Genomic DNA, 13904 nt, shown 5'->3' with positions numbered 1-13904 from the left:
TTTGTATTCTGCTGTAGTACAAGTTACTGACAGGACTGAAAGTGATGGAGAGGGAGGGGAAAGGACTATTCGGCCCACCTACCTCAGTGTTGACTCCCAGGGCTTTCTCCAGTGAATAGCGGTACTTCCCCATCCTCAGGGAAAAGTCTCGATAGTGCTTATCAACCGTAGTCACCCATTTCCTGATCTCAGTGGCATGGATGTGGCCCTTTTCAACAAAGCTGTCGGCCAGCTGAATCAGAAGTTTCACTTTCTCCTTTGTTTGCTGCTCCCAAAAGATGACCCCATAGTACTGGATTAATTTAGTTTTGACTAAGCAAGTAAGCAACAAGCATTTATGAAGTACCTACTATGTGTCAGGCACTGTACTAGTCTTGGGGATACAGAGACAAAAATGAAGCAATCCCTCCCCGTCAGAAGTATATCAGGGTGGACAACCTATTTCTTCCTCATCCAAACCTGTCCTTCCCCTCCCACAAGTCATGGGCAGGTCACAGAACTAGAGACATGGTACAGACTAGGACTTTTCAAATATTATGCACATTGGTATATTCCCATGATAGAAAGGTATCAACCACCAGATTCAAAAGGTAGTGCCTTGGGGATCTTCAAGAAGTGGTTTCTAAGGACCAGAGCTGGAGAAATGCCAGCCCCAATGGGATAATGGCAGGAGGAAGAACATTAGGGCCTTGTCATATTGTCATTGTGAAGCTGATCTTAGCAATGTGACCATCTCCTGTACCATAAGCCTTAAGTAATCCTCTCCTGCCTCAGAATATAATCGACTTCCCAGGGTAACTGACAACTTGATTTTCCTAAATCAGAGTAAGTCAAAACTAAGAGCTGAGTCCTGAGTTGTCAGAGCAGTTTTGATGATGATGATAACCAATTGAATATGAGGAAAGGAAAAGCTTTCTGAAATTCTATACTTTAAAGGAGAAGAACGGTTAAGACTAAAACCTTAAAAAGTCAAATAAGAAAAATAAAACTTGTGGGTATTCTAGGTTTACAAAGTGATTTTATTAAGTCTATTCCAAGGAGCAGATCCTCTTGAGTATTGTATTTATTTAAAGTTTACAAGAGTTTTAACTGCTGTAATCAAGGTCACTTTGGGAAATCTCCCAGTTTCTTTTTTTTCACATTTATGTATTTTATTTTTAATTTATGGAATAAAACAAGCCTCTCCATAATGTAGCATAATAAAAATGAAACTGCGAATCTATTATGTATGACTTGCTATTCCTTTTAAATACATAATAAAGTTATCATATTAATTTTTTCTTCCCTGCCCCACCCTAGAAATGGCTACCAATAGACATAAACAGGTATATTTATGTAAAATTATTCTATAAATACTTTTACTTGTCAGTTCTCTCTCTGGATGCAAATAGTGTTTTACTTCATAGGTCCTTTATAGTTAATTTGGATATTTATAAAAATCGAAATGACTTATTCATCTATTTCCAAAGATAATTAGGGGAAAAGGAAAAGAACCTATATATTCCAAGTTTCTTTAATGATTCCAGACTTCTACCTTAAGGGCCATCTTCTTAACATCAACACTCTTCTAGAATTATTGTTTGGCTATGAGCCATAGAACATCTAACAAAACACTCTCCACAGAATTGAAATTGAGGGGCAACTGAGGGGCAACAGGGAGCAGGGGACATGGGCAGGACATCACCAAGAAGGAATCACAAAGCAGAAGTAAATGATATCAACAGAGAAATGTAGGGGCAAGGAAGAAGATGGATTGCTCATAGGGCAAGAGTGAAAGATAATCAGTGGACAGCTTGTGGTCACCATTGGTGTTTCTCACAATGTCAAGAGAAGGGTGGAGGGGGAGGTATTTGTGTGACTCCTATGTGGCAAATTTATGAAAAGGCAAGGACAAAAGGGTCTCATAGGGTGGGCATTCATGGAGGGGTTATGATCTGCATGGCTGGAAGGAAGAGCCACATTGACACGGTCACGGATCCATCTGAGTATTTGAGATAATAAAGATCAATCTACTTTTACATACTTTCATCTGCCTTCCAGTCCTCAGGTTGCAATGTAACTTCTTTTGTCCTATAGTTAGACACTCCAACCTCCAGTGCCTGACTTTTTACTTGTACCTGGAGTCAATGTACCTGAATTTCAGGAATAGTCAAACCACAGGAAAATTAACTCCAGAAGTACTGATTGATGCAGTTGATTTTTTAAAAATAAATCTTACATAGAGGACTTTACATTGATTGCTTTTTAGCTAAGTTTTAGCTAGTTAGTTTCCAAGCTACATTCCACCTTGTCAAGATATTCAGGAAACTTAATCATGTCATTTCTGGAGTCTGCTTCCTCGCTCTGTTTTATGCCATCTTTGCATCTGATCATTGTTCCATCTAGGTCTTCTGAGTCACAAATAAAAATGTGGATCAGGATGGGGTAAGAAAAGAGACTTACAATAATTCATAATAGGGCTCTTTCTAGGTTAGCATAGAGTCATCAAATCAACACCCTAGGTAACGTTATGCAGTTAGCTCTGGGTCTCCCTAAGAATACTCTTATTTCACCCACATTTCACCATTCACCCTGAGGACATCAAGGACACTGTCAAAAGCCAATAGTCAATATATATTTATTAAGTGCCTACTATGTGCTAAGCACTGTGCTAAGCACTGGGGATATAAATACAAAAAAAAAAAGAAAGAAAAAATGTCTATGAAGTTTAAGCAAAATAAAGCTAAAGTAAACAACTTGAAAGTTTATGGCATTTTCTTAGTTGATCAGCAAAATATCCTTATAAAAAAAGGAAATGATGTTAGTTTGCAATGACTTATTTTTGGTCAACCTATGCTTACTCTTAGTAACCAACTGAAGTATTTATCTAAATGCCCACAAAACAATTCAGAATTTTTCCAGGGATTGGCATAAAGTTTATCTATCTGTGGTTTCCAGGTCTCTTTTTTCCTTCTTTTGAAAAATCAGCATAGCTGTTCCTCTCTCAAATACTGGCATCTCTTCTATTTTCCATTATTCCCTAAAAACTGTTGACTTGCAGTGGTATACCACTAGCATGGTATACAGTAAGCACTCCTTAAATGCATATTGACGTGAATACTGTGATAATATTTTCAAATACCTTCAGGATCCTGGGAAATAATTTGTTTGTTCCTGGAAGTTGGAATATAAAGAAAGTGACTGTGTATATATATGCTACCTTCTCACCTCTCCTGAATTTCAATTCCCTTCTAAGCCAATTTTTCTTGCACTTCCTAGTCTGATGACCACTCTCCTTGCTGAAAAAGAAGGCAGTCAACAGGAGCTGAGTTCTGCCTTCGCTCTGTCACCAGTCAATGTCTTCCTAAAGCAGTAGTTCTCATGCCTTCCTTTTGCTTCTTGTCTTCAGCATACACAAACAACCCCTTTTGGCACCTTGTACAAGTCTCAGTTCATCTGGGGCTTTAACTTCCCTCAAAGTATTTTTATGAGATAGTGCCATTCTTTCACCTGCATCTATTCTTATGTGTCGCTGTCTCTCTTGTAAATAATCTCTGTAAAGAGAAGCTCAACAGAGAACTCTCGGTGTAGCCACATTGGGTTTTTAGAGACTTTTTCTTTTTTTCTCATTATGATTATTTGTAATTATGCAGTAAGATTCATTTTTTAGAATTGTTCCCTAATAGGGAATAAAATCCCAGCAATGGGAGTATAACTATCTTTTCTCTGAAGCTTTAAAATATAGATTTTCCAAGCCTAGGATACATCTTTATGTTCATTTTTCCTGTTCTTTGCTACCAGAAGATCAAGGATGAAGCAATCATTTTTCTCCCATGGTTCCTGTCATTTTTACATTGCTAACCTATTTTTCTTTGTTCATTAGAATTAAGCCCAGAAAAGCAGTCACTTTGTTGCTTCCTCTCCTGTTGGATATTAAATTGTGAGCTGGGCAAGCCAAGAATTAGTCAAATGGACTGCTTTTAGCAGAATTGGACTTCTTAGAGATGCCAGAAAACTTGAGTTCCTCATCAGTATATAGCTTGCCTTTCTCTAAGTTTTGTAATTTATATTAGGAAAGCAACTCCCACAGAATACTTTTTTTTTTCTATTTCTCTCTCTTATCCCCGCCCAAATGCTCTTTCCTTGCTTCTATTTTCAAGTTTGTAAAATTTTATGCAGTGCTGCTTCTCACTTTCCACTAGGCCTATTGTTTTTAAGTGTTGTAAGGATCCAGCAAAAGTAGCTAGGTGACTCTGTGGATACAGCGCAGGACCTGGAGTCAGGAAGATTTGAATTCAAATTCAGCCTCAGACACTTTTCAGCTGTTTGACCCTGAGCAAGTCATTTACCCTCTGCTTGCTTTAATCCACTGGAGAAGGAAATGGCCAACCACTCCAGTATCTTTGCCAAGAAAATCCCATGAACAGTATGGTCCATGGGGTCATGAAAACTCAGATATGACTGAACAACAACAAAGTATCAGCATAACATTCAGTTGCTGTAACATAGCCATGAGAACTATCTTGTTAAGTTTCAAGGACATCTATGATCTCATATTTATGTTCTTGTGTGAAAATTTCAAGTTTACTTTGTTGTAGTCAGGACTGACATAGTGCTTTGCACATAGGAGATACTCTCAAGTTAATGAATTAATAGATTCATTTGTGAATGAATGAATTAATACGTTATTGCCAAACTGGAACATTCTTTAGACCAGTGGTTTCCAGACTTTTTGTTCTCAGGACCTCTTTGTATTCTTAAAAATTATTGTGGATCCTCCACCCCTACTTTTGCTTACATGGTTATATTGGTTGATATTTATCATATTAGAAATCAAAATGTCTTAGTTTAATTAAGAAAGTAGCTTTGACTTCAAGGACCCCCTTGAAAGGCTCTCCAGGACTCGATGGGGTTTCCAAGACTACACTTTGAGAACCTCTGCTTTGGATCATAGCCTGCACATTCCTGCCTTTATCACTACTCAGACCTTTCCCGATAGCTGGAATGTTCTCCCACGCCCTCCTTTCCAGTTGAATTCTTATACAATCTCTACAATTAAACATAAATATCACATACCCTTCCCCTGGTTTTCCTAGATCCCCCTCATTACAAGAGACTTTTCCCCTGGGGGGTCTTTTAGTTCTTATTTTTAGGACTGCTAATGTTCTGATCATGTATTATTCAGTCATGTCCGATTCTATGACTCCATTTGGGGTTTTCTTGGCAAAGATACTAGAGTGGTTTGCTCTTTCCTTCTCTAGCTCATTTTACAGATGAAGAAACTGAGGCAAAGAAGGTGAAGTGACTTGTCCAGGGTCACACAGCTAGTTAGTGTCTGAGGTCACATTTGAACTTGGGTCCTCCTGACTCCAGTCTGGTACTCTATCTACTGTGCCACCTAGCAGCCCCTATTTTACAGATGAGGACACTGAGGCAGACAGAAATTAATTGACTTGCCCCAGAATCACACAGCCTGTAAATATATGAGGCAGGCTTTGAACTCAGGTTTCTTTTACTCTAGATCCATCACTGTATTCACTGAGCCACCTCGCTGCCTGATCACATATGATTTTATATTGTGATTATCACGTATATGGCATATCTTCCTAGTAAATGGTAAGTTCTATGATGCACACAGGGGAGTCATGTCCTGTCACACTCTGCTCTCTACACAATAGGACCTAATCAGTATTGAATGAATTGAATGAAATTGGAAGGAATGGAATGAAGGACTAAAGGCCAACCGGCCTGTATTTGGACTCAGAGGCTGATGTTTTGTATAAGTAAATATTTTATGAGATAGAATTATGTCATGGTGGATAGACAGCTAGCCTCAGTGTCATGGAGAACTGGAGTCAGCAGTATCTGACTCATATTGGCTGATGGGCAATGAGCATATCATTTCACTTTTCAGCACCCCAAACAGCTCTCTCTATAGACTATGTGTTGCCAATCTGCATCGGTTGAGAGTTCTCTAAACCAATGAAATCGTAGATCTAACCCCACATCCCCCCTGTATCTATATGTATGTGTACATGTTACCTAAATATGTAATATGTAACAACAGAATGTAAGTTCCTTGAGGGCTGCAAGGTTTTGGTTTATGTGTTTGTATCCCCCAGCAGCTGACATAGTGCCTGACACACAGTAGGTCCTTACTAAATGTTGATTGATTGATATTTACCAAATAGTAGCATTCCAATGACACCGAGAGTTCAATTAAATAATTCAGGTCAAAATTGGATTTGGGGAGAAGTTCAAACTTTTTCATTCAAACAATAAATATTCATTGGCTATCTATTGTATGTAACTTTCTATTCTAGGTAATAGAGTGACTAGAATAGACTATACATGGATATATAAGTCACAGTCCTTGCCATCCCCCTCTCCCTAACCCTGAGATTTTAAATTAGTAAAATAAATACAAAAACTGGAAAGAAAAGCAGAAAATACTAAGTATTATATGAAATCATGTAGACAAAAAGTACTATTTAAGAAGTGGGAGAAATCACGTTTATTTGACACATCAGGAAAGTATGCAAAGAAAACGTGATGAAGTAGGGGAGGAATTTGGTAAGAAGGGAGACATTTCAGGGAGTGAGAAAAGAAAAACACAGAGGTAGAAAAATGCAAGTTGATTCAAGAAATATTTGCTGTTTATTTGAGGTTAGTAAGAGGAAATTTTTAGCTTGCAGGGAGGGTCTGCAAAGGGAAGAAATGGCAGATCAGGCTAGAAAGGTAGATAAGGACTATCTTGTAGAGGATTTCAAATGCTCCTGCTAAAGAATTTCAGTTTTCTCTTGTAAGTAGGGGAGAATGGGAAACAAAATCCAATTTTGACCTGAATTATTTAATTGAACTCTCGGTGTCATTGGAATGCTACTATTTGGTAAATATCAATCAATCAACATTTAGTAAGGACCTACTGTGTGTCAGGCACTATGTCAGCTGCTGGGGGATACAAACACATAAACCAAAACCTTGCAGCCCTCAAGGAACTTACATTCTGTTGTTACATATTACATATTTAGGATTGGCACTTAAGCCCCATGGGTCCTGAGATCAAATCTTGGCTGGGGATCCGGATGGAAATGAAATTGGGAGATTAGTCCTGTTGCCTCTCATTAGCATCATCCTACTTGGTACAAGTGTGTAGGGGGGCTGCTTTCTAGAGACCTCAATATGCCTCAGCTGGGGGAAAAAGCCAAGGCAGAAGTAGGGGGAAATGAGCAAAAGATTCATTTGATTAAAGCAGTGCAGAGAAGGTAATGGTGGGAATGGGAAAGTGGTGATATATATGAGAGGAAATTTGGAGGAAAGATGGATCTGATTAATCATTTGTACTAAGTAAGAAGCAGCATGATATAGTAGATAAAGAACTGGCCTTAGAGCAAGGAAGATCAAGGTTCAAATTTTGACATTATAGCTTTGTGTCCTTGGATGCAAACAAAGGTTAAGGTTAACAAAGGTTAAGTAACCTCTCTACCCTCTAGACAACTCACTAAGTTACAGAGAAGGGACTGAACAAATAAGTACTGACCTGCTTTGGTGGACAAAACTTCCTTACCTGGAGGCTTCCCCATACTAATAAAATCACTGACTAGTCCCAATCTCTATTTGTAATCATAACTGATCATGTAATTTGCCAAATGTCCATTTCACTCATTCAGTATTATAGCTTCCTGCAAGGCTGGCTTGTGCTGCGGCCCAGGCTCTGTTCTGGAATCCAGGGGTAAGGGTTTCTATCTAAAGCATCTGTCCCACTTTATCTAAGTGAGAACAGGATGGGCCTTAACACCCTATGGACCCAGTTAACTATCATTCTTCCGGATGGAGGGGAATATAGTCTCAACTGAGATAATCCAAAAGTCATTTCCACTTGAGATGGGAATGTATTACATGAATTTTTAAAGCGTGATGTCTGACTCCCTGGTATTTAAATTAGTTTACTTTCTCTGATCTCACACCTACCCACAGTGGGAGACTGGACAGGGAAAGTGCTAGATGGCAGTGGAAAGACACTCTCAGGTACCAGCTACACATGATGTACAAAGCAGATTGTATAGCTATACAGAGAACTTGGACTTTTCTATGGCAAGAAATCTCAGGTTCATGAGGGCAGACCCCAAACAGAAACTGCTCCTGTTATCAGAGAGGGCAGTGAATAGAGCTGAGGTGGGTTAGGAGAGAAATGTACCCTATTAACTCCCAGAACATTCTTCATCTCTGCAGAGGTAGCTCATACAGCTCTGGGAAGAGCAGGCTGGTCTCCATCTGCTGTTTTTGGCACTGATGTCAAGAGAGTCTCCTACCATGGCAGGGAGCCCAGGGTGTGGGGTGGAAGAAGGGGGAGATAAAAGAGAAGGGACCTGAATTTGAGACAGAGAGGATTGGCACTTAAGCCCCATGGGTCCTGAGATCAAATCTTGGCTGGGGATCCGGATGGAAATGAAATTGGGAGATTAGTCCTGTTGCCTCTCATTAGCATCATCCTACTTGGTACAAGTGTGTAGGGGGGCTGCTTTCTAGAGACCTCAATATGCCTCAGCTGGGGGAAAAAGCCAAGGCAGAAGTAGGGGGAAATGCTCATCAATTAGAGGTCCTCCTGCTTGGTGAGCTTATCCACAGTTATTAGCCCTTTAAATGAGGGAAATATATACATGAGGGTGGGTGTACAGACATATGGTACCATTACATGCAGATGTGAGAATATGTGTTCCCAAATGTATGATACCTCTCTTCCCCTGGGTCTATGCAATTCCTCACATTAGATGGCCTAAAGAATATACCAAAAGTAGGAGCCAAGAAAATCGTTAGAGAGATGATGGTGAGTATCTGGAAACAGAATAGGCAGGAGCTGATCATTAAGAAACCAGGAACAGACTTGTTCTAGTCAACAGCTGTAATTCAGGCCCCAAAGGAACTGATTCCTACTATGTTTCCCTGGCAACTGTGGCTAACTGCTAAACAGATCTATTCTCAGAATAGCTGTAACTAGGAATTTGGGGACAAGTACCACAACTGTATCCAAGGCAAGATTTATAAGTGGGCTTTCCATTGAATGGGGTAGAAGACAGAGACCCCAGGTAGACATGGGAGGAGCAGGGGAGAAGCTTACCTCAGACTGTCATCTTTGTATTTTAACTAATTCTTACTAATTACGTGTGAAGTTCTGTTATTTCTATATGGCTGGAGGACCACAACAGCTATCACAATATCTTCTAAGTCCACTTTCCTCTGAGTCTAGCAATCTGGAATAAAGCCCTAATCACCTACTACAATTCTGGCTCTTGGGTTTATATGCTCTTCCCTCCCTGGGATGGGAAGGGCTAGAGTGATTTGGGATGGGGGAGGCTGGAGGCTCCCTACCTTGGCCGGCACCCTGAATTCCCCATACTCTTTCAGCAGTTCCTGAGTCTCGTCTGTGGACTCGCCAGTGGAGTTGTGCGTTGAGAGGAAATATTCGCCTGTCTCTTGGATCCAGTCAAGTGCCTGTGGGAGGCAAGAACACCCCCAGGTCCCCCAAAAAGCCAGTCCTCAGGAGGAAAATACACCAGAAGGAAGGTTTATCTGGATGACATAATAGAACTTGAGAAATGCTAACAGGCACTGATAAATTGTTAGCTAACTTGTTTTCCCTTGACTATTTCTGTTCTTTCCCTTTAGGCTTGGAGCACCCTGAGGGGATGGATTTTATGTTTCATCACAGGGTATAGGACTGAGAGATCAATAGTCTTGGAGGCAGAAAGTTCAAATTCTCCCTCTGACAGCTACTGGCTGTGTGACCCTGAACAAGTCACTTAAACGTAACTTCTCAGTGCCCTAGGCAACTCTAAGGCTTTAAGTTATAGAAGACTTGCTGCTCTGTATTGCAGAAAGCAATTTCCACATCTGGGATTTCCTACTTAAATTTGGACTCCCCCACCTCCCTAAAGGCACACCCTAAGAGCAAAGATAGTCTTTTTCTCTTTTAGGCATCTCCTGAAAACTCTCTGAAATAGGGGCTCTACATACAAGTTGCTTAACTAATGTTGTTGGTGAGTTAAAAAATGACCACCTCGTCCTTCCTGTCAGCTGCCTTCCTTCCCCCTCTTCCCTGTCCTCCTGCCTTAGACAGTCTCCTCTGGATTTTCTGAGGCTTTGATCACTGTAGAGAGGGATGGGAATGGGGTAGAGAGGTCCCCGGAAGGGAAAGTGAGGTGCAAGCTCCAGTAATACCTGCTTGGCGCTGCGCTCGAACACCACATACTGCTGGCACTGGTCTAATCGTCGCTTCTTCAAGGTCCAGAAATGCAGCACTCGGTTCTCCCTCTGAAGGAGTTCGCTCAAGATGGCTGCAGGGCAGAGCAGAGGGGTCACAGGCCAAACACAGACTACCATTTTGTATTCTTTCCAGTGGCCAGAGGACCTAGCCCACCAAAGAACCCTCCTGCCAAGGGCCTGGCCCAGGGAACAGTAGACAGGCAGCAAAGAACATAGTGCATTAGGGGAAAAAAAACACTGACTTTGGTGCCAGAGGGTCTGGGTTAGAACCCTGGGTCTGCATCTTCCTACTCTTGTGACTTAGGACAACACAAAATGAGATGGTGGAACCAAATGATCTCTAAAGTCTCTTTTAGTTGTAAATCTTGTGATTCCAAGAAACTACAGCTTGGGGACTTGAGGGGATAAGCAGGGAATCACAGAGAGTAGGGCTAAAATTTGGAGGTAAATGTGATATGTACATGTATATGCATATGTGTATATATCAGTTTCCACACCGAGAATTTATATATGTATACTATAATATACATAATATATTATAACATATGTAATAATTTAATAATTAGATATTTTACTATTGCTTTATTTTCTTATTAATGTGATTATAGTTAATAATTTACTTAATATTAACAATAGTATATTCAATGATATATTCTTAATATATAAATAAATATATGATATATACACATATATATATATAAAAGTAAGTATATATATATGTGCATGTACATATATGACTGTGTGTGTGTGTGTGTGTCTGTATGTGTATAGTAAATATATGTGTGCGCATTTACTTTTTGTGGGGAGGGATAGTGTATTCTGGGGCATCATATTAGGGAATCAGTTTTTCCCAAGAATAAATGACTACCTGTTTCAAGGATCTCAGACACCATCAAATCCAGTATCTTCAATTTTATAAATAAGGAAACTGAGGATCTGGGAGGTGAGACTCTAAGATCATAGATTTAGTTACCAGGGACCTTAGAGGTCATCTAGGGTAACCCTCTCGTTTTACAGATGAGGAAATTGAGGTTGAGAGAGGTTCAGTGACTTGCCCAAGGTTACACCAGTAGTAAGTATCAGAGTTAGGATTCGCACTCAGGCTTTCCGAATCCCGAGAAATTGCTCTTGTCCTCTCTCTATCAAAGGAGTGGTTGACTCAATTTCATTGATAAGAGTTTAATAGAGGATATAGGTTGGACTAGATTATCTCCAAGTTCCCATCTAGCGATGTTATGTCTGCCTCTTTGGGTCTCAGTTTTGTAGGATCATAGCTTTAGAGCTGGAAGAGAACTCAGAGACTGTCTAATACACCCCACATACACAATTGCCCTATTTTATAAATGAAAAGTCTGAGGCTTAGGGGGGTTGAGAGATTTACCCAAGATCACACAAGTTGTAAGTGCCAAAGGTGAGAATTTAACCCAGATCCTTGAACTCCTGAGCCAATGCTCTTCCCACTACACCAGGCTGCTTCATCTGCAATATGAGGGGTTTAGAACAGATGATAATCATTTATATAGTGCTTTAAAGTTGGGAAAGTGTATTCCTCAACACCTCAGCCCACTCAGAGCATTATGAAATCTTTATGACTTCAGTCATCCTCCTCTCTGACAGTTTTCATGTGGTCAGCAATCTCTGTCATTGCCCTGAGGCGATGCAACACCCCTGCTCTCCCTGGGAGCTTATCCTCACCTTTCTTCAGCAGATAGAGACCCATAGATCACACAGCAGGAAACTCCTGTTACTCGGGCATTAGGAAATTGGACATATGTTTTGAGATGAGCTAGAGAAAGAGGGCGACATTATGTAAACCACCTGCAGGGGCCCTGTTCTATAACAGTATATCTAGAAAATAGATTTTGAAAAATAGTGCTGCTATGGGTGGACCAATCTCTCCCATTTTGAGGCTTCTACTCATTACGGCTACATGGCTACCGATTTGCTCAATTTGTCAACTTGATGAACAGAAAAATCTTCCCAAAGCAGGCTGGCCACTTCCCCATACTGCCAGGGCACTAATCAGAATTTCAGCTTATTACTGAAACTTCTTCAATGCCACAGTCCCTTTCTCCACTTCTCACCCTCTAACTCTGCCCTGCCCTGCCTCATCTCACTACCACCTTTTTGTCGTCATTGTTGAGTTGTTTCAGTTATGTTCGACTCTATTTGGGGTTTTCCTGGCAAAGATACTGGATTGGTTGGCCATTTCCTTCTCCAGCTCATTTTACAGATGAGGAAACTGAGGCAAACAGGGTGAAGTGACTTGCCCAGGGTCCCACAGCTAGTACATGTCTGAGGCTGGATTTGAACTCAGGAAGATGAGTCTTCCTGACTTCAGGCCTGTCACTCTATCTTCTGAGCCACCCAGCTGCTCCACTACCACCTAGCAAAAGTAAAAACTATTCGGGTTAAATCTTCTTCCCTAGTCCACATCACCAAGGACACATCTCTTCAGTGTATAGGGATGGTATAAGTCTAACTGTTCATTCACCCACATCACTGATTTTCCACATGCCCCATGGAAGGTTGACAACCGGGCTTTAATGTGGTCAGAGGATAGATCAAGAGGCAGTGGGACATAATGGATAAAGAGCTGGACTTGAAGCTAGGAGGAACTGGGTTCAAATCCAGCTCTACACAAACTGGTTGTGGGATCCTGGGTAAGTCACCTAACCTCTGAGTTTCCCAGGCAACTTTGGATGACTCTAAACTGCAGAGAAAGTACCAACTTGCATTGATAGAAGGAGTTCTCTAGGCCAGTGAAATCATAGGTACAGCCCCTATCCCTAAATGTGGCCGGATGAATGATAGCTTTTAAAAGTTATAATTTTCACAAATTAAAAAAAAATGATTAATAGTTGGAAGAGATGTTAGTGATAACCCAGTTCAGGACTTTGCCCCTTACTTGTCAAACTAACTCGAGGTTAGATGATGAGATGACCTTTGAGGTCCCTTCCAGCTCTAAATCTATGGTCCTATGAGCTAATAATCAGTAATTCTGTAGACTAGAGGCAGAATTTTGGATTATATAAAAATAAAAACAACAGACACTTTCCATAGCATTTTATAGTTCCCAAAGCCCTTGGCCTACGTTATCTCATATGAGCCTAACAACCCTGTGATGGGTATTACAAGTATTATTGTCCTTATTAAAAGGGTTCCACTGCCAGGATCATAAATTCCCCCTAAACCCACAACCCACAAAGATATTTAAGCATATAGAATAAAAACATTCCAACCATACTCACATTATAATTTGGAAATCCACATTAAGTAGATTACACTTCAGTCATATTTAGTCTCTTTTTACTTTCCAATAGACCATAAGTCTCTGCAAATGGGGAAGGAATTCCTCCCCTTTTGTCTCTCTCTTTGCATTTCCAACATGGGCAGAATTAGAGATAGAAAGAAAAGACTATATCTTTTTAAAGCTTTGAAACTTTTGACAGAAAAGTTCCTCCCCCCCTTTTTTTGCCCCTTTTCCCTTGGTTGATCAGACCATCAGAAAAAGCTCAGCTGAAGATATCAGGACACAGAACACAAATGTAAAATGCTTACAGCATATATTCTTCATAAAAACAAAGAAAAAACAACCTAACACATACTCTCTCTCTCTCTCTCTCTCTCTCTCTCTCTCTCTCTCTCTCTCTCTCTCTCTC

General features: G+C 40.4%; 1 protein-coding gene across 1 annotated transcript in view; it reads right to left on the bottom strand.

The window, feature by feature from the left end:
* Positions 1 to 13904, bottom strand: part of KALRN (kalirin RhoGEF kinase) — a 966578-nt gene that overhangs the window by 342855 nt on the left and 609819 nt on the right. Inside the window, exons 20-22 of the mRNA XM_027845153.1 lie at positions 10198 to 10313; positions 9349 to 9471; positions 83 to 265 (exon numbers count right to left, since the gene is read on the bottom strand). Of these exons, the coding sequence (XP_027700954.1) occupies positions 83 to 265; positions 9349 to 9471; positions 10198 to 10313 (422 nt within the window). The remainder of the gene's footprint in view (positions 1 to 82; positions 266 to 9348; positions 9472 to 10197; positions 10314 to 13904) is intronic.

This window comes from Vombatus ursinus, unplaced genomic scaffold (assembly GCF_900497805.2).
Source record: "Vombatus ursinus unplaced genomic scaffold, bare-nosed wombat genome assembly UNPS02014959.1, whole genome shotgun sequence".
Classification (NCBI taxonomy): domain Eukaryota; kingdom Metazoa; phylum Chordata; class Mammalia; order Diprotodontia; family Vombatidae; genus Vombatus; species Vombatus ursinus.
Note: the sequence above shows the minus strand (reverse complement) of the source record. Positions and strands in the feature narration are given on the sequence as shown.